General features: G+C 36.8%; 1 protein-coding gene across 5 annotated transcripts in view; it reads left to right on the top strand.

Annotated features, from left to right (window-relative positions):
- Positions 1-26,907, top strand: part of LOC108115147 (protein doublesex) — a 46,152-nt gene that overhangs the window by 17,356 nt on the left and 1,889 nt on the right. For 4 of the 5 annotated variants that reach the window (XM_017226448.2, XM_017226450.2, XM_017226447.2 and 1 more), the window contains exons 3-4: positions 17,007-17,144; positions 23,200-23,722. In XM_017226448.2, coding sequence (XP_017081937.2) covers positions 17,007-17,144; positions 23,200-23,663 — 602 coding nt within the window. In that variant the 3' untranslated portion in view covers positions 23,664-23,722. Of the gene's footprint in view, positions 1-17,006; positions 17,145-17,246; positions 18,446-23,199; positions 23,723-26,907 lie in introns of those variants that run through there. The other variant, XM_017226451.2, reaches the window with a different exon arrangement.

A 26,907-nucleotide genomic window follows, 5' to 3' on the forward strand; every position in this document is an offset into this window, starting at 1 on the left:
TCCTCATCCGCTGATCGCCAGCCACTTCACTTCCACCTTCCCCGAGGTTCGCCATACATCTTGGAAAAATAATTTAATTAGCTCTGCTTGTGGCTTTTGTGACTGTCTGTGGAATGATGTTGGGATTTCATTTTAAAGCGTTGGCATTTAGTTTTTATGTCATATCTTAGCCATCCTTTAGCTAGAGTTCAATCTGCAGGTCAAACTAAGTATCAAGAATTCAAAACCTTAAAAAAAAGCGTGTGAATATGAATGATTATCTTCGATATAGCAAAGTGAATATAGTTAGTTGAGCTTTAACTAGTCATTAAAATAAATAGTAAATAAGTCTTGAAAAGTTGTAGAAACTATGATAAAGTAGTCTGTGTTTTTAACATTTTTTCTATTAGACTAATTGTAGATACTTAATAATAGTTAATATCCAGGCAAATTGGAAAAAAACTGTGCTGCAACGAATTCTATGATAGGTCAGGGTTCATTCGAACGATGTTTACACAGCTTATCTATGCAACCTTCGCGCGGCTATTGAACTCGGAGAATCTGGTAAATACCATATTCCGTATTTCCATTCAATTTCGCGAGGTGGAAATTGAAAACATATTGCATAATATGGAAAGCAATGCGAGCATTGACAGCTGCAAAAAGAACCGAATCATCATCATCATCGAAACCGCTGAACGGCGAACGTCGACGAAATTCACCTTGAACTTGAATTAGTTTCCACTGCATTGCTTATTCATATCGGAGTGTTATATATATATATATATATATATGTGTATATAACAGCGTCGTACTTGGGGTATTTGCATTTAAACAAACGTCGATACACATGGCCAAGGGTGGGCACGTGGGGTGGTTCAATCCCCAGTGGCGCAAACCGAATGCATTCGGAATCCAGAGAGGAAAAGTGAAAACGCATCATATTTGAAATTGAAATTTTATCGAACTGGTCAGTTTTGTTTAGTAAATTTTCCAAATTATTTCCCAATACTTTCACACTTGAAATTGATTAGTCAGTGGGGAATAGAAGAATTTACCCTTTAAGATTCTTTTATGTTCTATAAAATATATGCAAAAATACAAGTATTTAATCCGCTTGATAATTGATAGTTGCTAAATTGGGGATAAAGGCTTGAGCAATGTGCCACAAGATATAAATTATACTTTAACGATGGCCATTAAGAACCACTCAGCACAGCCACACATGTAATAAAAGTTATTTTTAAAGTAATATAATTTTAATTTGATCAATTAAAGCGATTATAAATATTACTATCTGACATTTAAATACAATGTTCATATAATAGGCGTTTGATTAATATTTTCAATTAGCCAAAAACACGCTTTCATGGTATTTTTATAGAATTACTCATAATTGTTAGATTTTTGTACATATGACATACATTGGCTGTCCAAATTTTTGACAGCCTGTCCCCAAGCCAATTAATTGCATTTCCCAACTGAAAATTCCTGGTCAAGACACTAGCACCAGAGACAACTATAAAGACGGTGCGATTTATTTTGTAATTTCAATTTCGCCGCCCCACAGAGTGTTGCGCTCGAAATTTACGAGCGCGGTCATGGATTTTAATGAGCCCAGGCCACAGACTCTCCATTAACATTTCAGCAATTTCTGCAGTTGTAACAACTTGTAGGTATAAAAATAAAATTTGTAAGACGAGCAAATATTAGCAAAATGCTTGTATGCACAAATTGTATACGCCGTTCAGCTATTTAAATCTTCGACAGTGGCAATCTAAAGTGCACAATGATGGCAGCGAAATCGAAAAAAACCCCAAGTTGAGGACGACCTTTCATTGTTTTTCCAAAGTGTTTTTATCAGCTTGTCAATTTATCATTCCAAAAAACACTCACTCTCCACCGACGACTTGTTCAATACATTTCAAATTAGAAGACCATGAAGAGCACGTAGTGGTCTGGTTGAGGAATCCCTGGCCCATTCCTATCTTGGGCCCTGCAGACACGTCTGAGCGCTGGGAAATTTATTTACTCGCTGTCGACAGGCGCTAAAATTGACCACAGACGATGTCGAGAGAGATTCCTTGTCCACTTTATAATGCTGACCACTAAGCAAAAGCAAAAATGTTAGATATTTAAGAGCTTATAAAACGCACATTACAAATTTCATCGCTTTAGCCACCCACCTCATTGTAAAATAAAATGATATTCAAAATTGCTCACAGTGATATTTCGAAATGAAGGTACTATAGTACTATCAAGAAGATTCTGAATCAAATGAGAAATCTTTAGTAATTAGAATATTAAAGTGCCATCATTTACAATCAGCTGAGGTCTTGCCCATAAGTAACTCCAGGTATCAGTAATCAAATTATACAAAGGCTTAATAATATTCATAAAGTTAAAAATCAAAATGTTTAGCACTGAAAACAAAAGTTTGTAGTTTGGTTTTATAGGAAAAACATATTTTCTCATAGTGCATTGCGAACAAATTAAAAAAAAATCTGAGGCCAATAAAATACATATTATAAGCCAATAAAATTGAATAAGCCAAGGACGGGTTTGAAGTAAAACAGTTCGCCGAGAAACTCGCACTGCACTTTGTACGCGTGTTAGTGCAGTGTGAAGGCAAAGTCAAATGCATTTGTTTATGATAGACATACGCACACCACAACCATTCACCCACAGCTGTCTGGCGCGCTGACTCGCTCTCTCTCTGCTTGCCAAAGATATATAGTATAGATATAGCTAAAGGTGTAGGTATAGTTGTGTTGCCAGTCCCCTGGTCCCAACCCACCTCCCACTACGACATTCGGCACGTGTAAGCAATTTGTTGGCGTAATCGCAAACAAATGCACTCTCCGTATGCATTTCTAACGCTCTCAGACAGTGGGAAAAGTGCATTGTGTGGCTCTCTTTGGCAAACGAGATTCTCTTGATTGTTTGCGACGAGCCTTTCCTTGACAACAGAAAGTGCGCAATGAAAATGGCATTCTCCTTATTAATTTATGCTTGACCGACCCACCGCATACGTATACGCAACGTTGGGCGAGTGCTTATTTAAATGAAACATTAAGTGCCGAGAATGTCTTAGACAGATTCACATTTTTCGAGTAATTTAGCTGGTTTATTTATGGGGAAAAGCACAATCGCAGGCATAATTTATGGGCCATGCTCATTGGATAGGCCTCGGGGCAAAATTTTCGAGAGACGCAACAAAATTATCCAATTATGCTCAGCAGATATAATTATACCGTTAATTGTCTTGAGACTTGAGCTTGGATTTATGATGGTTAGCCTGCAGTCATGGCTTTTGTACATATCTCTGCAGTCTGATTTATGGCCATCACGGCGAATGCTCAGCATTTAATGCCGCTTCCCGCTTCCCATTTTCCACTTCTCATATGCCATTTGCCAATTTGCAATTGCCAAGCCATAATTCAATATATTTATTTTAATAGCTTACATGCAAATTGAGCACTTTGTTCAATTCTTTCGTTAATTGCTAAATGCAACTGACTGGCCAACGCTATTAAAATATTTTAAAAACACAACAAAAAATCACAGAAACACACACATTCATTCGACCAGGCCGCTCTTGCCACAACTGTTTGACAATTAGGCAGGTTTTTTAATTCGAATAACATGTTGCCTATCACTCAATTGACGCGCCATAAATTTCGATTTAATTCCCATAGCCATGCAAAAATCGGAATCTGGTTTCTCAAATATCCACGGTGTCCACACACTGTTTTCGGCTTTAATTGATTCATTAACTTTACGATTTTTTGTCGCTTCAATTGAGCAAGAATTTACCTCTATTCGCCAAACACATATATCTCTTAATAAGAAGAATTTCGCATGCAAATTCTGTTTGGTTTATCTAGCTGCGCTGCTTAGTCAAATGAGAAATTTAATTTAGTTTATGTTGGTTCGCTGGCGAAATATATACCGAGCAAAGCTTTCAAAAAGACCAATGAATAAGTTTAATGTATTTATTTTCGGGAAAACAAATTCTAAAGTGCAGTAGAGGAGGAGATGAATGCTTTTTAGAAAAGTTTTTCGGGAATTTAAAGAAATTTTTTTATATTTGAAATATATTAAATTTGACTTCTTTAAACTAGAATAAGACGAAGGCACTATATAGTGATTTATGTTGCATTTTTAGAAGGCTAAGGATATGAATATAAATATGAAAAACTTTAACATTTTTACATAAATTTGTTAGTATCACCAATTTTAAATTGAAAATGATAAACAACTCGACTTTACTATGAATATTTATACAGACATTTTAGCAGAATAAATCGAACCCTAAACCATTTACAGATCAAAGTAAAACCTATTATCTACCGCATACATTACAACACTTTTGCAAAATACACTTTGGGGTTGAACCGAAAATCAATTTTCGGGCAGAACCCTTCTCATATGGTGCATCATCTAAAGTGGAAAGGACACTGGCGTCATATCCACTGATTTATATCACAGTCGCAGCAATTAACGCGAATGTAACGGGCGGCAGTAAAAGCCAAGTTGCAGGGGAAAATTCGGTGGAAAAGAAATTTGGTTGTTGGTTTTGGTTCTTTTCATTCTTAATTTTACGAGTGCCAAAAAAACCTTGCGGGCAAAGCTAAATAAATATGTTTGCCGCAGTTGTCGTCGTAGTTGTTCGACTTCGGTCGTCATCATCAACATCAACGTCGTCGACGTGAACGTTTTCTTTTGGGCTTGGTCGTAAAAAGCGCAAGAGGAAAACTTTACGATGCCACAGTCTAGCAAGCATTTGTCGTCTGTCCATAGAGCCATAGCTAAGCCCAAAGACAAAAGCATTGACTTTCGACCACCTCTCGAACCCGAAAATACCGGAACCCTCCGATGATGTATGAAATTAGTGGCCCTACACACAGTAGCCAAGGAAAATCCTGCTCTGTCTCCAGCAAAGCATTTCACGTACTTAAGCCAGAGCCAATTGGCAATTGGCATTAATGGGGTTCCGGGTCCATACGCAGCATGAACATATCCCAAATTCAATTAAATGCTTCGGAAAATGTACTGAGGAAAAAGTTACTTACAGAAGGGATAAATCCAGTAATGCGACACTAACCAAATGTAAATTCCAACAGATTCCGACTTAGTTAGGACAGTTTTTGTCTATAGGTGTTTACGTAAATTGTAGATTATTTTTCCCTGTGTAGCAAGTGCAACATTGACATAAAAGTCACGTTCTCCCTATACCTGGTAACTCTGGTTGATAAGGCCCTAAGCTCTAGCCGCTTATCACGATCATCGTCAGCCCAGGAAAACGGGAAACCGGGAAAAGGGCAAACAGCTTGCACAAGCGCTGATAATAACGATAAGTGCCGAGTGGGACATGTGCATTTGAAAGTGAGAGTGCAGCTCCCTTCGGTCCCTCCCTTCATTAGACTGCTGGTGGGTACTGCTGACGGATGTATTCGATTCAGATTCATTTTTGGCCAGCTAAAAATATCCTCTGCGAATTCTTGCTGCCAAAATGTATAGCCAGGGATGCATCCCGTGGCATTTCTCAGTCCACAGTCACTCAAGCAGTCAGCACGTTGCAATGAGAAATTGTAGAATCTTGGCAGCGTTTTAAATATATCAATTTTAATATATATTTAAGTATAAATTAAATAAATGAGTGTTTAAGTCGGTTAATTAGCTAATTAATGTGGGAGCAATAATGTGTTTTTTTTTCAATTTTAATTTCTGTAAGACATATTGATTTAACTCGTATATAGAGTCCGATTTTGCATTAACAACTCAAGGTTATAGGAGAATAAGCGAATATTTTTCATATATTATTTTCCACCTCTTCGATAATTAATTATTAATTAATTTCAATTCGATAAGAGCATTCCCCTGATCTTGAATGTCAACATCAACTTGGCACCTTACCCCATCGTAGGTGTTTGGGCATGCCAGCAATTGGCAAAAGAAAACTAGACGACTGTGCGTTTCGTCGAGACCCGGAAATTAAAAATAGCCCTCATATATTTGACTAATTTGCTCTATAATTTATAGTTAACTCTGAACGGGCCATGTCAGCCAGATTGACGCTTCATTTGGCGGCGAAACATATTCTCGCAAAGGAGCTTCATTCTCCGCCATCAGACTCACCTGCAAAATGAGCTCACTCTTCAATGCAATTCGCGCGCAATTTCGAACGTCGTCGGCGGCATCCAATCTTGAACCTGCGCCAATTATCCAATATAAGATTACAAACTGTGCACCACTCATTTGCACACAAAGCGAACTCATTTTATTCAAAATATTCAACTCAGTATGTAAGAGTATGTGCGGGAAAGTAATAGTATTCAAGCTGCCGGAAGATATTTTGTATGTGCCAAGGAAATAAAGTGGGAAAGTTTATTCGCCTTCTATTTGAATTGTTTTCCTTATTTGCATATATTTATTTAATTATTTATAATGCGGAAATAGGTTTTTGGCAACGTTTTTATGGCTTAGATGATTTTTGTATTAATAAAATCTGTTAGCCATGTTGAGAAATTTGTCCATAATAATGCCATAAAGTTGGCCCAGTTGTGGAAATTCATACTACTAATATCTATATCATTTTCCTGCAACTTTTCTGAAGACATGAAGATTTTATAATGCTGTTACAGCTCAATAAGCTTTTAATTAACCTATAACAAGTCTCTGAGACATTCCTTTCTTGTCACCTTTCCAATTGCTTGACTCCAATGGAATTCAGCTAACTACTGCTAATAGTTCGGCTTTCAGATTTCCTGCCTTTGATATTTAAGCGCCAAGATCTCAATCGCCGAGCCTTTGCCTGAACTTGACATGCCTGACACGTGTAATCCATAAACGGTTGACGTAGTCCCACATCACTGGCTGTAAGTGGACAAGTGGCCAACATTCCTCCCCCACTCCCTCTCCTCCATTTTTGGCAGCCAGCAAATTCAGCAGCGTTTAGCTCGTCGGACTACTGCGGCTACTTTTTCGCACTTGGTTGGCTTGATTTCCTTTCTTTGCCCTGTCAGCAATTCTCGCCGGCGATTCGGTGGTTTGACGTCTATATTAGCGGGTGTGTGTCTGCTTACTTTCGGTTTGAATTTTCCGCTTTTCACGCACGACCTTCAGATTTAATTGGGCGGAGAAGCGCCTGAGGAGCTCTCTAAGAACTTATCTCTCAGGCATGAGTCGTCAAAAGCCCCGTATTAACTGGATCTGGAATGGGTTAAGGGGTTTCATTGTTTTAATCTTAAAAGGCATAAGTAAGCAGCAGAATAACGTATCAGAATTCTACTTTATTAGGCAAGTGTTAAGATAATGAGATAATAAATAGATACTTATTCCTTTCAGGTGGTATATTGCTAATAGATAGATACATGTTATTAAGAATAACATAAAACATAATATGTTTATGCAACAAGAACATCTTGATTTAGTTCCCAATCAAGTTAAGTGGCTGTTTACAATACAAGAACACTCGCTCTCGAAAATCAGACAAGAGATGTCGTTGCAAGACCACTTGGCTCATTTGGCATGCCTATTAGTACTAGCAGGCATTCATTAAAATGTCATAAAATTAGAGGAAAGGCACCAGAGTTGGTAGAGCCAAATATTTGGCAGCTTGATTGTCGGACAAACATTTTTGCTGGCAATTAAAATGTATCGCAATGTGCTCATACAAAGTAGTCTGCTACACTCAGAGAAAGGCTGGAGAGGAATTTAATCACTTGAATTAAATTTCTTTCTCTTTTCTTAGTTAGTCGAAAAGTGCACCAAATGTCAGTGCCAATGCAAATTGAAATGTCATTGAAAATTAATGGAAAGCCGAGTGCTTGACAAGGATTTCTTGACCTATTTAAAGTGAAGGAAAAGCTCGCACTGCTGCGACGTGGAATTAAAACTAGTAAGCCTTGGAACTAAATAGAATATTTAACTATTCAAATAAACACTTAAAAACTAAACTCATTTGTTTCTTTGAAGGAGTGGTAAATGGTTTAAAAGAAGGCAGTGCACAGAAAATACATATCAATCTTTCAGGTTTTATTAGGAAACAGAAAATATTGAATTACAAATAAGATATAAAAAAGATTTACTTGATTTATTTCTTAACCATTTTATAGAAAATTGTACTGTATTTCCTAAACTAGTCTCTGTTCTTTTTATATAACCCACAACGCTGAATATAAAACTAAAAAGTATATATGTATAAGTGTTTCAACATCTAGCAATGTACATTTTTTTAAAACCCATATGCCTTTATCAATAAAGTAAGAGATACGTGACAAACACTTGATAAGCCCTTTGTCTGTTGGTAAAGAAACATTCTGATAATGCAAGTAGAACAAACTCGAAGCAGTAAAGCAACAACAAAAATGGGTAAATTGGCTACCCTAACACAAGAAAAGTTACCAAACTCATACTTAACTTATCTAATCTCTGCTAATTTGTATCCACCAATACCAAAAGGAAAAAGTGTGCAAAAAACTAAGCAAAGAAACTTTATTACCGGGAACAAGTTGAAGTCAAATGTTAAGTTCAAACAGTAAAAAAGCAGCGACAGCGCGGCGATCATAAAAATAAATCTACAGAAAAAGCTTGTTATTTTCGATAATAAAAATAAAAACAATATAAATGCATGCAAAATGCAGGAGGAAACGCTGGAAAGGCAGAGGGGATTGAAAAAGTTATCGGGGGGTGGTGAATAGTATAGTGGGATATGGGTGAAATATGACACAAGTTCAAGTGAATAACGACGATGAGGAAAATTCAAGCGGCAAGTCACAGGAGCGGAGCAAGGATACTAGACAGGATAACGACAACGACAACGACGACGATTAAGAGAATGACGACAAAGACGAAGCTCTTCGCCTTTTCTTCATATAACTCGTAAAGTCTCTCGAAAATTGCAAACGTTTTAATTTTGAGATTAAAACAGCTTTCGTGCCGGGCTTAACAAGCTTAACTTGGCCAACAGAAAGCAAGCCAAAGGATTCCCTGTGAAAGCCAACTTCCGCCTCGTGGCAAGGACGACATCCTACTACTACCTTCTTTCATTCCAAAAAAGAAAGAACAAAAATCTCATTGCGAGTAGCAAGCCTCGTAAAAAGGCTGCATGCTACATGCACTTTTATTAGCCTTTACTGCAGTTGTGTTGACGAATGCACAAAGAGCTCTTCTAGAACGAGCTGCCGCTATGAAAGAAAAGCTCTCTGGGAAAAAGGTGAGCCAGCCATCTAGCCATCCAGTCAGCCAGTCAGCCATCTAGCCATCCAACGGATATTGGCCAAGGGGTTTAGTGTTTGGGAATTTAACTCAATTGAAGGTGAGGCAATGAATAACAAATGAAAAGGTGAATGCAATCTGACGATGGTTACTTTCCCGGTTTACGGCTCCAATAGTTATAAACGTGGGTGCTATTGTTCGCAAGAAAAAACGAAAAACGGTTAACTATTGAAGACCTTTAATCAGTGTTAAGCTTTTTCTAGAATTTGCACTTCCTTATGCCGACATTTACATACATTAAATGCTTACAAACAATTACATTATTTTTTCCCTAATAAAGATTTCTTTTATGTGTGCTAGTCATTGGTATTCCTTCCTAATTAATATAATTCAAAAAAGTAAACTAACCTGCAAGTAATGCTACTGCTTAAAAGGAAGTATATTAATTTAATATTTTTAGATTAATATGTGTGTTTATCACTTGTATTTAATTACTAACAAATTTGTAATGCAAAAGTTATTATTATTATACGAAAAAAGGAAATAATAAATAATAATAAAGGTATAATAAAATGCATTGAAACTTATTTAGAACATAAGCAAAACGTATTTATTTTCTCCTGATAATATATTCCACTCTTGATCAGAGAAACTATATTTGTATAGCTTTTTAAAAACTCATTAAGATCAAAAAATTTTAATGAAAATCCGGAACTCAATCGACCTGAATTACCCTATATCAAATACTGCATTCTTCGCATCCTTTAATTTACTCAACGGCTTCTTGCATATTTATATAAATATTAATTAAGCCCCCGACTGGGAGGCCGACTTATAAGTATTTTGTTATTGGTTATAAAACTAAAAATTATGTAAATTTGGCATTTTAACCAAAATAGCAGTTAGCTTTACGGCTATGCTTTGATCGCAACGCTTTTGGATTTTGGAATCAGGTTATTGCAATCACGACTACCACGAATCAGATTATAACATTTCTTCAAGTCATGGAAAGTAGTTCGGATTGTGATCATTTACAATTTATTTTGTATTTATTAAAGTAATTTGTGCCATTTTAATAAAAGAAAAATTAATAACCAACTAATATGTTACACGTCAATTTGAAAAGTCAAAGTAACCCTATGTAATCAAATTGTGTTGGATTGGATCTGTAAATCAATTGAATATCCAACAAACTTCGCTTGAAAGAGATTTCAGTTGCCCCTAAATATAAATAAAGAAAAATATGATAAATTATAAATAATATAACACTGTATAAAAAATGGTAAATATTATACAAATGAAATTTCAATATCAATCAATTCGATAAGAATGGTTAAAACTGTTTTAGTTCTTAAGCAAACTCCCGCTAACTGAATATTTCCATCTGCTTAATATCATAATTTAAAATAATTTGATTACTTTATTAATGAGTTTTTGCATGAACCCACATCTTCTTTTGTATATCTTCCTATGTACATACATATCTTCTTAAATCCACTAAAATTAAAAGAATCACCCGAGCATGGAGGCATTAATTTGTGTAACAGATCAGCGAGTTCTCTGACTAAACTTAAATAGAAAATAAAAATGTATAAAATGTTTGTTGCTAGGCCAAAATCAAGCTATACTTAGATCACCGATAATACCATTTATGTGAGTAGCATACGGCATACAGCATTTTGTTCCACTCCAAATAACTTAAAAAATCAGCCACTACTTTGGCCCACTCCTGCGAACTCATCACATCTGCGTCTGGTGTTGTGGCTCATTAAAACACAGTTTCTGCTCCTTTCTATTTCCATTGCAGTTGCCAAAGATTTTATATTGTCTGCTCGGTGAGCATTGCTCTTCTCTCCGGAGTTTTTAGTCCGTAGTTCGTAGTCCGGATATATACCGCACAGCATTCCGATGCTTGCTTCATTTACCACATTGCCCCAATGCAGGAGGAGGATTTCATCAATTCGTGCTCCTTCTGGTGGCATTTGCCTGTGCCACTTACTCCTTTCGGTTGCATACTGAGCACTTTGAGTTGCCATTTTGTGGATATGTCGATTTATTATTTTTTATTGTTCTTACGTTTTACGACCTTCCTCCGATTGCCCCAAGCATTCGCCTGCCGACGGGGCAGATCTGCAGATATTTTCGAGAAATTTACGGCTGCTCCTCATCTTTTTTGGTAGCCAGGCTTTATCCTTTATCCAGCTGCCAAGCGCTCGAAATTTTATCAAAATATTTCGCCAGCATCTCGCTTTTGCTGCGTTCTTTATGGCACAAGTTAATTTTACAACACGATGTCAAAGTGCCTGCCCCACACGGAAACAGAGAGACCGTCTTCCTTGGGTTTATTAGCAGCTGCAAAATGAATGCATTTTATCTGCTAAATATTCAACCGTACGAATATATTTTTCTTCTGGATCAAGAAATAAAGGTTGTAAAAAGAAAGCTATAGAAAAAATATATATTTAATCTTATACGAAAACTAGGTATTAACCAAAACTAACTTGTAAACGTTCGAATATATTTCTGTTTATGATTAATAGTTTTAAGAGCAGCACTTTGGTGAAAAACTAAATCCTGTTATATGTACATTTTGATAATATCATCTATATTCGTCCTGTAGTTCCTAATTGTCTCCTTTTATTCTTAAATTATTATTATTTTTTTTATCTTGCTGTGCATGAATCTCAAAGTATTTTTACACAATGTGCATATAACTCATAAAAACGGGTTTCTTAAGAATATAATTAACTAACAAGAAGAAACCCTACAGTCCTGTTTTACACAATTTTAAAATATTTATTTTGCTAGTAGAAATGGACAAAGCGACTGATGGTGACGTCACTTTCCATGTGAGGCCTTATAACCTTCATTTCTTCATTAAATCAATAGACATTGACAAAAATATGTTATTCAAGGCATAGGTTTCCGCTGTTTGTGGACCTTATAGTTGGCAGAATGCTGAAATAACCTTGTGCTGCGTTAGACCTCAAGAATCTGCCTGCGTAATCTCAGTTTTTTATCTCTTATAGTTCCTCAAATCTCTGCGTTCATAGCGTACGGACAAACGGATATGGCTGAATCGACTTCGCTATTGATACTGATCAAGATCAATTTATCATAAATTTATCAATTTATTTAATTTATGATCACGTTATAGGGTTAGAAACGCTTCCTTTCCTTTTTGTCAGTCTCTATTATGTGTTGTTGTTATTGGAATGTCGAAAACAACTATTATATTTTATAGTATAGTATATAGTAGTATAGTATTCTTGAACATCCCGTCGTTAAATTATTTGGCTGCCTTGTGAATAATCTAAAAATAATTTTAATTAACATAATTTCATTGAATTCAAAAAAAAGATAGATAAAGCTATTCTTAAGGTTCAAAAAAATTTGATTATTTTGTTTTTATATTTTTAACAGGCACTATCAGTTTATGACTAGGGAGACCGTGTGACCGAACAATACGTTTGTTTCGGTACTAAGTTTTAAATTAGATACAAAATTCAGATTTTTAAATAAAAACGACATTGTTTTGCCCAAGAATCTAGACCTTTATGTGAAAATCTTAAGTTTTCCTTTCCCTTTCCTTTTCTACATAAAGTACTTAATTATTTCGACTTAATGGAAATTATTTGTTCTCAAAGATCAAAAATTTACTTTATTTAAATCAAAAGAACATAGACTTCTTTATTTTTAAGAAAGTTATGAAAGTTATGGGAAATGTTATTTCTTTAATATATAATCGCAATCTTTTCTTCCCAAAAACCGTAGCTTTATTATGAGAATTAATTGAGAACTTCCTTTTCTGGAAGATTCTCTCAATTTTTCAGGCATTTATTTTTTAGAATATTTAGCCATATGCGCTTTTGTAATACACCCAACATTTTACCAAAAATTTGTATTCTCTTAGTTGATATCATAGTGCCTAATAAATCAACTTGGTCAGTCAAAACTATCAATATTGCGTATACGCAATATTTGCCAGATAATGTGTAAGATTCCCAACAATAAATAAATGGCTTCTGCAAAGATGCAATTTGAAAAGCATCTAGATAAATGCAGAAAATGGTAGGAAAAGAAAAGAAGCGAACGAAGTGCCTGCCGAGCGAGATGCCTTTGCCTTGGCCATGTAATGCCTGCCAATTGGTACAAAGAAAAATATATATATAGGATATATAAAACCTCCTATAGAAACTGTGCTCGCCGATCAGCTGAGCAGCTGCAGCAGGAGTGGCAGGAGCAGCCAGAAACAGCTTCGTGCTGCAGCAAGAAACACATAAAAAGGCGCAGAAAAACGAGCAAGAAAACTTAGCTAACGACTTAAACGATGGCAAAAGGAGCTGGGGAAACGAGGACCTCGTGGAAGACTCGGTGTCGGAGCATTCGGAGATTGCCGAGTGGAAGGTTAGCTGCAGTTTGGACAGTAATAAAAGTAATAACAACACCAGTACCAGTACCAGTACTAATACCAACACCACTACCAGTCTGCAACCTGCACATATAGTTGTGGCATGTACATGGGTCACATACAGACATATATATATACCTCACTGAGCTTGGATTTGTGTACCCACTTCTCCTGCCACTTGGCCCTGCGCAGAGTCGCTTTATGCGCGTTAATGGCATCGTTTACTGGCTAACTGTACATGCATATAGACATGCATCTAGCAGATCTACATATATCTATATCTATATGTATATAAGTAGGTACATGTACATGCTAGTACATATTCCTGCAGGGGAATGGCGGTGCAACGGCGACAGCTGCAGCTTTTCGTGCGGGCAGAATTTTCGTGCCAAGTGGGCGTTGCCAACGCTTCCCGAACGTTTTATATAAATATTGTGTAATGTTTGTACCATTTGGGATTGCGCTTAAAGTGACCAAAATGTTCGGTGATTAAATAAATGTAGAATTCAGAATTAACATGCCTGTTCCGGCAGGAATCCAATCCAAAGATATGTCGATTTAATGGAGTATTTTAGTTAGATTTTTCAAACATGTTCGCATTACACGTGGCTAATTATCGTTAAAATAGGGAATAATTAGATGTAAAAAGGGTAATTATCGAATGTTGAAAACATGATAACATTATGGATAATTATTGCTGTTTACAGTTTTAATTAGGCTTATTTATTATTATATTATCTTCGTTCTCAGAATAATACTTATTATATATTTTTTTACTAATTTAGTTAATAGTACGAACAAAAGGCTTCACAACCAAAATATAATAATAACATTTATTTATTTTATTTAAGTATTAAGAATGCAGACTTTAATATAACTACCTTCTTCGAGATTAATTTAAAGACTGTTGATTTTTTTATACCTAACCATACATAATGAAAATGTACATAATCTATCATGAAAAATTAACAGTCATTTTGCAAAGGTTAAAAGCATTTAAAATGATGTTTATGAACTTCCTGATAATAATTAAAACTACAACTTTTATCAAAAGATGAAATGGATAAAAAAATGGATGGATAAGCCAAGGATAATAATAAATAATAGCTACTTTAAGAGAAGAACATATTTCTTCAAATCTTTTCTTAAAGTTTTTCTTAACTATAACACGGCTTTTAAAAAATTCTTCATAAAGATATAATATATAGAAGATATCATGATAATGTAGCAGTTCAAAGGGAAGAATCATGCGCACCCATATAATCGAATAAGAATCTTTAGTTTTGATTCAGATTATCAAAGATATAAAAATCAGTAGATCATGCGCACCCATATAATCGAATAAGAATCTTTAGTTTTGATTCAGATTATCAAAGATATAAAAATCAGTAGATTTTCCAAATTTAAATGCAGTTTCTAAAGTTTCAGTTTCTTGTAACATACCGAATTAAAACTGTGTACTTTGGCATTCTAAGGCTGCACATTGTGGTTACCCAGTCTCAATGAATACTAGATTATTATAATGCTCTTTTCAACAACACTCTGTTAATATATTCTAACCCAATCGCACGCCCATTGGTTAAAAAGCAATAGAGCATGCAAATAAATGCAATAGGGCTAGTAAAATAGTTTGGCAGTTATTGCCATGGTCGTGCTGCGGTTGCGGCAGCAATAAATCAATTTATTAGATTTATTTGCGTCCAATAAAATAATTTGCAAGCATAAAATGCTAACAAAACAGAGCTCAAACAATGGTCGGCCCACTAATGGCTTAATTACTAAATTAAAAAGGCGCAGACAGTGCGGCAAATGTTCGTGTGGAATGCAACCAAATGATTGAGCATGTGGGCAAAACTCAGGTAAAAGTTACACAAAAAAAAACTAAACAAGAAAAGAATGAACAGCGGCGACAACAGGAAGTAGAGCTGTTCCGAAAACGAGTTTCAGTCAAGTTCGCACACGCAAAGTGAGTGCGCCAATGCAAATGCTGCACCACAATACTCCCTGCAACAACAGCGATGGTGTTGCATGCAACAGCAGCGACAGCAGCAACATCAGCCCCAACAGCAACACTTGCACGCCAGCAACACCGACGGCCGCATTTAAGGAGCAGCGAGCAGAGAGCCATAATAAAACGGGCCAATGGATATGAAGCTCCGCCTACAACCAAACTACCGACAACGATGTCGACGACGGGCCAATGTTGCTGTTGCTGTTTTACTTGTTGTTACTGTGCGGTTGCTGTTGTTGTTATTGTTGCTGCTGCTGTTTGTGTGTAGGTAAAAACAAGAAAAACGAAAAAATGGCTGGCGATACGAAGAGCATAATGGCATAAGCTTCGCGAGTAAAAGAGAAAAGTGCCAGGCAACACCAGCGGGCAAAATATTAATACAAATGACAATATTTAAACATGCATTATAAGATATAATACAGTCTTATAGGTAGATTTCTAAGCAAAACTGATCATTTAGCTAAACAAATACTTTCTAATTTATATGATATTAAAGTTCTTTAAATCACCGATAGATTCTAGGAAACATTATATAAGAATATAACTGCTTGTTAAACGAAAATACTATTAAAAAAAACTAAATATATATCATATTAATTGTAGTTAATTTAGTTTATTTTTATTGATTAAAACAAAGAATTTCTTTAAACTTTTTTATCCCATAAATATTTTTAACAGTCTGTAATTTTCGTATAACCATGTGGTAACTTCAGGAAAGAAACTTGGCTTTTAAGTTAAATAAGATCTCATTACCATACAAAGGATTTAACGTATAAAACCTACAAATTTCTTCCTAAAAGCTTGTTCCTAAGTTTGAAATTAGATTCAATTAAAATAAGAATTTAAGAACTAACCCAGACTAAAACTAAAAAATACATTGTAATACATTGTAGGTATTTAAGCTGAACCATTTTAGTTTAATTAAATTGCAATACATTGTAAAGTACAATTTTGTATATTAAGGAGTTCTTATTTTAAACCTGCTGCTAGAACATTTTGCTTAGTCCTCCTTAGTTAATATTCTTGCTTATGCTACTGGTTTTCCCAGAGGCTCGGAATTTTGTATATTCTTGTTCGATACCAATGGGTTCCACGTATTGAGTTGCAAATTGTGCCGACGTTTTTGCCGCCATGTTTACGTTGCACATCGCTGTCTGCCAGTTTTTGCCCGAATCACTTATGCAGACTGGCGAAATTCTAGAAAGAGTGGATCTGGCTCCACTTCGATGTGGGGGTACTCATGTCTGGAATTGTTTGTTTATGGGGCAGAGATTTGTCATTGAAGCTGACTTCGATATGCAAGAAGGGATCAATTGCAGATCATCGATCTTTGAGACTCATGGGAATGTAAAACTTATAAATTCTTCTTGTTTTCTTTTTCAGGCCAAGACGTTTTCCTAGACTATTGCCAAAAGCTATTAGAGAAATTCCGCTATCCTTGGGAGCTGATGCCACTCATGTATGTGATATTGAAGGATGCAGACGCCAATATTGAAGAGGCTTCACGGCGTATCGAAGAGGGTAAGTCAGACAATCATTGAATAGCACTCCATTTTATTACCCCCAATCTGGCTATAAAAAACATAATCTATACCGAATGTCTTTCGATCTGATCTACACCAGGCCAATACGTTGTGAATGAGTACTCCCGTCAGCATAATTTGAATATCTATGACGGGGGTGAGCTACGCAACACAACGCGGCAATGTGGATGATAATTTTTCATTAATTAGAGTAACGATTAAACTATTGCCCTGATATTTATTGTTCAGCATCACATATTAGCTTAAATGCTTCGGTGAAATCGCGCGAATTTAACTTTCGTAATTTAAAAAGTTGAGTAATGTAGCGTTTAAAGGGAGCTAAACCTCTGTACATATATCGAATTTATCGGTAAGCTAAAGCGCAACTTGGATTTATCTTCAATCAACAAGCCAAATATGTCGATGTGTGACCGCCGGTTCCCGCGTCTCTTTTTTCTTCAATCAACATTACCCCATGCTGAGATGTTTGGCCGCCAATCAACAATCAACATCCTCTTTTCTTCAATCAACAATCCCCCCAAAATGGATCCAATCAACATGCAAAAAAAAACACTTGCCGCCAACGAATAAAATGAATCAAAGCAAAATATTTATTAAATCGTTTTCAAAGATTTTCGAAAAAAACCAAATGCCAAATCAACGATCAACATTTTCAACAACGTTCGCATCACAAATCTGCACATCGGTTGTATAGCTTTAGTTTAACCTTACTTTAGTCTTGCTTTACCAAGTTAATTAGGCTAACTTTGGGTCTGGGTGTGACTCTCGCTTTGCCGATAATCGCCGTCTATGTAAAGCCATTAAAAGCGCCTCACATCAGTCATTCATATAATTCTTCGGTTACTTAAGTACTTAACTGAATCTAAGTACAAAGTGATAGTTTATTTTTGAATCAGCTGCACTTTGAGAAAACTAAGTTATGAACTCATTCAAATAGGCTTACAAGCTAATCTCAAAAATATCTTCTCTACGTGTGAATTTGTATCTTAACGGGGTACTTACTTAGTAACCCCTGAAGTAATGTATGCATATTTCCTAGGGGGTCTTGGTATCAGAAAAACTGTTGTGAGATGGTGCACAAATTATAAATATACCTAGGTTAATCCTATCAATGTCTTGCGAAACTCTAATTGTAATATTCAATAATAACAACAATAATTCTCATTGACATTGTAAAATATTGTTACAAACTTAAGTAAGATTTAGCCCAACGGAATATTATGAAAAGGTTTAAGCCTCAAATGTCAAAAATAAACTATTTTCCTTAAACAAAAAGAACAATAATGGAAATGGAAACCGAAAATCCACGGAAAATCAACGGAATTACCTCTATCAAGGGGAAGTATCAGCTGCTGTTTGCTTTGCCGATGACATTAAAAATTGTAACGATTGCTTTTCAAGTTGTTGCCATTTCACGAAACCATTACCGTTGCACGTCCCACCATCATCGGATGAAGTTTTCTGGTGGCAGGAATCTGGGCCTCGAAGTTGGGAGCTGGAGCTGGAAGCTGGGTGTTCCTTGTGTCGCCACTGCTGCTGGGATCGTAAATGCATCATTAAACCGAAAAATGCATGCGAAAAATTTACGACATTGCCAACACCATTGCCCAAAGGCAGCCACTTAGAGAAACGTTTTCCTATTTATTTCTTTGTTATTTGATTTTGCATATCCTAAGAACGTTGTTTTTGACTAAGAACAGAAAGCTATAATGATTTCAATTCCATTCTTTGACAATTAACATTACATTTTTGATACTTATTGAAAATTCTCATTTTCGGTTGGAAAACATTTATTTAAGTGCCTGGATTTTCTCAAATTATTCAATAGCTTTGAAAATGCATTACATTACATTATCGATTTTAAAATTGTATTGTTTGGAAGTTATATTTTTAAGAAATGACTCCCTGCAAGATTGTTTACCAGTGTATGCCTGAGGGTCCCAGCAAGGGTTTTAGTTTTTCCAGCTGGAGCTGGGGATAAGCGGCTGTAGTCCACCACCAGGTAGCTGCAATACTCCGGCCGTAAGAGCTCAACATCGCTTCTCGGCACTAAACACGTCACGATGAAATTTTTAGGAATCGCAGTTGAGCTGAAAGGAGAGTCTGAGAATCTCTGGGATACTGGAATGGGGATGCTGTGGGTAGGCAATGGCGACGTGTAAATGTGGGCACCATAAAGCTTAAAAGTGTTTATGGTTGAATTGTGCGCGAAGTAAACGAAGGAATCGTCGTCGTCATGTGAAGGCATTTGATGCCAGCGAATTGAGAATTTTATTGTGATATTCAAGGCACATTTTATTTTTGAACAGGGGAATCACATTTAAAATATTCTATGAAGACCATTCTTCTTTATTTGTTACGTAAAGTTTTACAAGTAAAAAGTTCAGCAAATTGTTTTCAATTTGGTTGATTGATGATTTTTAATATATTTTTTAATCTATCCACTCTTCTACTTTTTAAAACAATTTTAATAAATTATGTAAAAGTTTGAAGTGAAAAGAGTGAAATTTAATTTTCTGTTTATTGTAAAGTAGGTTTATAGTACAAGTATTATATACAGAAGGACAATAACTAAATTCATTCAAAAATTTGTAATAACGTTCATAATTTTACAATCTTGTGAGTACTTATCTTAAAATTATCTAATAGTTTTTAAAAGGAGGCCTGTGGCTGAGGCAAAGATATGTAAACAGCATATTTCAGTTACATTTTTCAAGTCGTAGGCAATGTTTTTTTAATTTAAAATCTATTTGTTCCCCCAATCTTTTTGAGTTATTGGACATGGACAAATACAACTTCATCATCAGTATTTAACTAGAGTGATGAGCAAACAAACTTATGACTCAGAGTTTATAGTAATTTCCTAAGGAATCTAACCCAGACCCCCGGCCCAATTTTACGATGCATTCCCACATCCTTGGGCTCTGTCATATTTCCAATGACGCCTTTCTTTGTTTTCCCATAAAAAATAGACTAGCTAGCATACCATTTTGTACGGGGCGCCATAACGAGCTGCGAGCCGTATCATCATCATCCTCATAGTCTTCGTCGTCGTCGTCGTCGTCGACGTATGGGGCTGCCCAGCTTGGTGGAACTTAGCTCGGCTCAGCGAGTCTAGTACAAATTCCTTTCCACTTTCATCCCAAACATTTACCAATGCTTATTAAAAACTATAGGAAAGTGCAGACCCAGCGGCAGCAGGAAGCAAAAATTTTCAACTTTACGACTTCATATTGTGGGTGGATCGTAAAACATTTGTGCAGCGTCAACTTCCATTCCACTTCCACAGCCGCTCCCCATTTGCCACATCAAGATTCGCTACTGTCATTTTTACTGCCCCACCGACTTACAAGCTGCCACTTGTGCCAGACATCTGATCCACATGCATGGCCATAGTTTCCTCTGGACAATCATGATTTATCATGTCCACGCTCCTTGCTCGCTAAATAATAAGCAACCAGTTTGTCATAAAGGCTTCCATCGTAATCCGACTGGCCAATGGTTGCCCCGAAACTGCCAAAGCTTTGGTGGGCCACTTTTATTTCTCAGTTAGCCAAGCCAAGTCAACCGTGAACTTATTGTCGAGGTTTTGTGGCCTGCAAAAGCAAAGATTATACACCCCACGAGAAACTGTGCACAACTAATTTTCTTTCCTTGGAGGTTAGAGATTTGAAACCCATTGAACTAGGTCAACAAAATGTTTTCTCACCTATTCAAATGTTATTTCAAAAATTTCCAGCATATACTAGTGATGTCTTTTGTTTATTCCTTTTTTTATACATTTTAAAGGGGGTTGAATAAGTAAAGTTAATAACTTATGTTGGAATGCAATATTTAGTAAATTCAATTTAATTTATAAGAAGAGCCATTTCAAACCGACATCGACTTTTAGAAATATGAGAAAAAAGTCATTTTGAACTTTAAACAAATTTGAAAAACAGTTTAATCAAAATTAGACATCTATATCATATATAATAGTATAAATTATATCAACTATAATGAAGAACTTGAATGGTATATAATTTAAACTTGTCGTTTTCAAAGTTGAATACCTATTAAACATTAAATTGATTTTAATAATTTTTTTAACAATTTAGTTACATTAGTGATCTATGAAATTCGGACATCAGTTTAACTTTGTCGCAAAAAAGACATGAATATTTTTGAATGTCGAGAACTGTAAACCCTAAATCAGTTTTCATAGTACTTGAGTTTCGCAGAAACGATTTAGTTCTTTGCAGAATATCTTCTTTTGTAAAAATAATTAAATCTAAAGGTTACATTTTTAGAGTAGACAAGCTGCTAAAATTTAAGTAGTAATTTAGTTTAGACGACTGTTTATACCTTTAAAGCTTTTTAAGCAGATGTTTGAAGTTAGATTTTCGTGTCCCTACAAATTATACTGAAAATCTTTATGTCTGATTTTCACTTGGCTTATTTCATTGTTCGGAAATTCCAAAGCAAGTGGGGAAGAGGCTCGCATAACTATCGTATTGGTCAGAGGTGGTCGTTGGTCCCTGTCCCTATTCCCGTGGCCAAACCTGCTGGAAAATGCATTCTTCTAATTAACCCAACACCAAGACTCAGTTTATGGACTAAACCAATGAGAGTTAGCTATATATTAACAAGTACTAGAACACCAGAGAGGATGGAAGGGAGATGGTGGGCAACTGAACACCGACCCCACTGCGCCTTCCCAACCTTGGGTCACAACTTTTTTACGACTCTTTATTATTTCGTCAAATCGCACAATGGGCGGGCGGCATTAGTTTGCGACTAGGTTGGGTCTGGCTGGCATCGACTGACTGTACCTTCAAGTTAAATTCCTCCAATTCCACTCCCCATTCCGTGCCCCCTGTGACCATCCGCTATTTGTGCGTCTCCCGGAGGAGTAGAAAAGGAGAACTCTACTGGAAAAGGGGACCAGAGGGAGGCACGCTCATGCGTAATTCTCTCTCGTATGCTCTGGCCCTGTTTAATGCATTCTGCAGTTGGCGGAAGAAAAAATCCCATTAAAATTAAGTAAAATTGCAGCAGCAGCAGCAGCGGCGGCAGCAACGTAATCGTAAAAACTTGGCATTTTGATGTTGCAGCAAGCAGTAAAATTTTGAAAAGTTTTTGCCACGCAGATAAGGCGGGGAGTCAGCGGAAGACAAAGGCTCTAGCCAGCCGAAGCTCCAACTGGGACTGGAACCGGGATGTGGATGTGGATGTGAATATGGCAGTTGCAATGGATGTGGATCTGGGGGCGTGGCACTTTGATGGAATAGGGGGGCAGTAGGGGCGAAGGGGTAGAGGGGTAGAGGGTTTATTATGTGAGCACCGTGCGAAGGTTGCACATAAAGTGCATGCCAGGCCATAGGTGGGCCCGTGCTTGGAGTCCAGGGGCACCGGTTCCTCATGTGCCTTCCTCCTTCCAAAATGGCGCACATCTTGGCCGGGTGGCATAGACATTAAGTGCGGCCATAGTTAGTGTTATAGCCTCCAGCCATAGCTTTAAACTGTTCTACTCTATTTTCTATATAAAGTGTATAAAATAAACGATGTGGCACATGTTCTTTTTTTAATTTATTCGCATTCCGGAATTTTCTAACATCTTTTAGAATTATTCAAGGAATCAGTTAAATATATTTAAAGAGCAAAATGCAGATTATAAGATTAAAGAATAGTTTAATAAATAAATAAACGTAAATTAAATTTATTACATTTTAAAAAAATGTATTAACATGCAATATTAAAAACGTTTCAAACGTACAGAATAGTAATAAGATACTAAAGTAAAACAAGGATCGCATTCATTTTGCTTTTATATCAATTATTGTAAAACTAAAGGTTTTTAAGTATTATTAGTGGAAGTCATCTTTAATATGATGATGATTATGCGATCACAGAACGTTTGTCAAAAGAGATAAAGTTAAAGCCCAGCTGCATTCACTATGAAGTCAATGATCTATTACCTTTTAAGATATTATTTTTGGAGTCAAGACCATATTGTGACCATTTCTAACCGCATAACTTTCATTGATCCTCAGCTCGCGTGGAAATAAACCGCACTGTAGCGCAGATCTATTACAACTACTACACACCGATGGCCCTGGTTAACGGAGGGCCAATGTACCTGACCTACCCGAGCATCGAGCAGGGTCGCTATGGGGCGCATTTCACCCACCTGCCTCTCACCCAGATTTGTCCGCCGACTCCGGAGCCGCTGGCCCTCAGTCGCTCGCCGTGTAGTCCAACCGGACCATCGGCAGCTCATAACCAAAAGCCTTCTCGTCCGGGCAGCAGCAATGGCACAGTGAACTCCGCCGCCTCGCCCACAATGGTCACCACAATGGCCACCACCTCGTCCACGCCCACGCCGACTCTCAGCCGGCGACAGCGATCACGATCACCGACGCCCACTACGCCGCCCCCGCCACCACCGGCTCACAGCAGCAGCAATGGAGCTTACCACCACGGTCACCACCTGGTCAGCTCCACGGCTGCCACGTAGCAATATCGCAATGTTGCTGCCGCCGTGGCAGCAGCAGCAGCGGCAGCTGTCCTCTTTGTGTAAGTATTAACCACGATTTGGAAAAGTTACAATTTATTACCTAGAGAGGTGAAAAAAGGTGAGACTACGCTAAGGGATTTAATTTCAACATTTTTTAATTTGTTACATCTTGGCCATAAATTAGATTGAAAGTTATTTGCAATCTTTAAACTTTAATATTTTCTTTTGGAGGAAAAAAAAAAATAAATTTAAATTGAGCTTAAAATAAGAATTCCTTTAGTTTATTTAATAAATCATATATTGATCTCAAGTGCCAACCTTAGTGGTCAGTTGGTCAACCTATTCCGATAGATGTATAATAATCTTTTCCAACATTCCAAAGTCTTTGGGGCTCATTATTTTTCAAAATAATTAATACCTTTTTAATAAAAATGTTTCTTATAGAATTTAAAGAAGTTTCGTAAGTATCGTAAGAATATTAGATAAATTATTAATTATATATTACATTATTAATAAAAATTTTTTAATTCGACATAGTGAAAACTCTAATAAAACTCTAAAATCTAATAAACAATTCAGCTCAAGATTTTTCGATTTTGTGAGTTGCTATTCAGATCTGCAGCTTGAAAGTTTGAAATGAAGATAATCTAAGCAAAGGCTTGGCTCATACTTACTCTAGGCACTGGAAAACTTACTCGATGGTTTCCTGTTTTTCCTTTCACACTTGCAGCTCATTTCGCATGCTGGCCCAGGCGCGTTGCCTTTAATCAAATCAATTTCGCAGCATAGTTTTATGTTCACAATTTGGGTTGGCTGGCTCATTTCGGAGCTTGGTCTCGGTCCCTGGATCCTGTACCAGATCCCTTCCTGTTTCCCAGTTGCAGTCGTCGATTGTGTAGCTGTCGGTTGCACTTCCGTACTGTGCACGAAAGTATGCAATGGCTTTTTCATCATTTGTCCTGATGACTCTCTGCAACGTGGGCAACAAAAGCTGCCTCGACTCGTCCCGACTCCAGGCTCCAGATGAAAAACAATTCCTCTTGGCCCGACATGCCCCGCCCCGTCTGCCCCTTTTCGCTGAATGACAATTGGAGCATTTTGGCATTTTCTTGGTGTGCTGCCTGCTGCCTTCTGCAGTTGCTTAATTCAGAGAGAGGCAAGTGTTGAATTTCCATGCTGCTGCCATTGGCATTTTTGTTGTTTATATTTTCATTGAAATGGGCAAGACGGGCTTGAGTTTTGTTCAGCAGCGTTTGAGCATTTTGTAGCCTTTTGTTTTGCTAAGCGATTTGCTTTAATTAAAAACTCAAGTGGCGCCAGCAGCGGCAAGGGCTTCTCCAGTTGCCACCCTTCGGGAATAAGAGGGGATCCCCCTCCGGCTACCAAAACATCAAAACTTACGCTTTGCACATTTGTCTTCTTTTTTGTTTTGGTTTCCTATTTTACGATTCACATTGGCAGACCGCGAAGACGACACTTCAAAATGCATATTTCAATGTTTTGGTCTCGTCCAAGGTAATAAAATATTCGCTGTGCAGAATTATGAAAGAGCAGCGAATTGGCATCTAAATCTTGTCTAGAAACTGTGCAGCATTCGTGGCCCTTCGATTGTCTTGGGCGACCATTAAAAACCCCAACCGAACCAAACTCCTATCACCTCTCACCGCACTCCTGTGGCAGATTCCTTCGTACTCCTTCTTCAAAGGGACTCCGTTCTGTTCGGTTTTTATGGGTCTGCATCATAAAACTGAAACTGAATCGCACGATAGCTGCGTGAAAATATTTTTTTCCTTCAAACGCGTCTGTTGCCAAACATTTGTGCCCTCTTCTAAGCCTAGAACCTCGGGCTGCAATTAAATGTTCCCTTTCGAAAAGGCGAGGCTACAAAGTCAGGCCGTTGGATCTCGTAAAACTATCCCAAAGTTCATTTAACTCTGTCACGAAGCGGATCTGCCAAATCAAACTTATTAAATAAAAAGTCAAAAAAATAAAAGATATATATGTATATGGAAAGTCCAAAAAAAGGAAGCAAACACAGCGGCAGCAACAAACAATTATTTCGGGCAAACCTCAAAACCATAAAAGCGGGCAAACAATACCGAAAACTTTTACGAGCCTTGGGGAGATCCTGCGAGCAGCAGTTCCTGAAAGCATTTCATTTCGCCAAGAAACAAACGCACACCAGGAGCAGAAATATCCTTTTCGAATGGCACTTCAATTCCGTTGCAAGTCGCCTTTTGTTGCCGTGGCCAAAATGGCAATAAATGCATAAGTTTCCATTTTACGATATTTTGTTTTCATTTCGCGTTGCTGCTTTTCTAGGCAATCCCCCTCACTCACCTTTCGAAATGCACTGGGGAAAATAGTTTTACGCCCACCGCCTCCTTTCTCCTTTTTGGTCTAATTATATTCGCCCGCTAATTTGTTTGAGCACATTTAAGGTGCATATGTACATGCTGTAAATTGACTAATGCTTTGGCACATCAAAAGTGTCAGACGAACAGGCAGAGTTATAAAAATACTTTTACCAAAGATCGCTGTTTAGAGAACATGGCACCGCAAACATCAAAGTGACAAATAAACATGACAAAACATTTTAAGCACCGCTAGTCAAAGAGTTTAGGGCTTGTCTATAATTAAAACATCATATAATCCCACCAAATATTTAAATAAATTATTCTTTGATATGTGTGAGGAGTGTCCTAAGCATTCTTATTTAAACTTTTCATGCAGTTTCTGATAACGATTTTAAGAATATAATAATGAACAAAAACTACTTGGTTCTATTCCTGTGTAGCAGAAATACATTTTAATTAAAACATAATAAAATAATAATATAAACATGTAAGTTGGCATACCACAGTTGATTATAACTATTATTCATATATTCTAATATTAAAAAAGATCTTAAAAATATCTAACTTCCGGTTCATTTGCAAAAGCAGCAACTTTGTAGCCCTCTCAAAGGTGACTCCTCTCTTAAGATTATGCATAAACATACAGCAAACATTATACAATTTATATTGAGTATTATTGTTGCCATACATTTCCGTCGATTTCTAATTTCCGCTGAGTTGCCATTAAAAAAAGGAGTAAATCCGTCCGCATTTTTAATGTCCCCCAAAACATCGTCATGGCCTGATCTTGATACCCGGGGGCTGGCATAATATAAATGCAGTGCTTGCCATAAAAATAAAACACAACAAAATAAAGGAATAAAAACAAAAATGTTATAGTTTTCGAG

The sequence above is a fragment of the Drosophila eugracilis genome, unplaced genomic scaffold, assembly GCF_018153835.1.
Source record: "Drosophila eugracilis isolate 14026-0451.02 unplaced genomic scaffold, ASM1815383v1 contig_974, whole genome shotgun sequence".
Classification (NCBI taxonomy): domain Eukaryota; kingdom Metazoa; phylum Arthropoda; class Insecta; order Diptera; family Drosophilidae; genus Drosophila; species Drosophila eugracilis.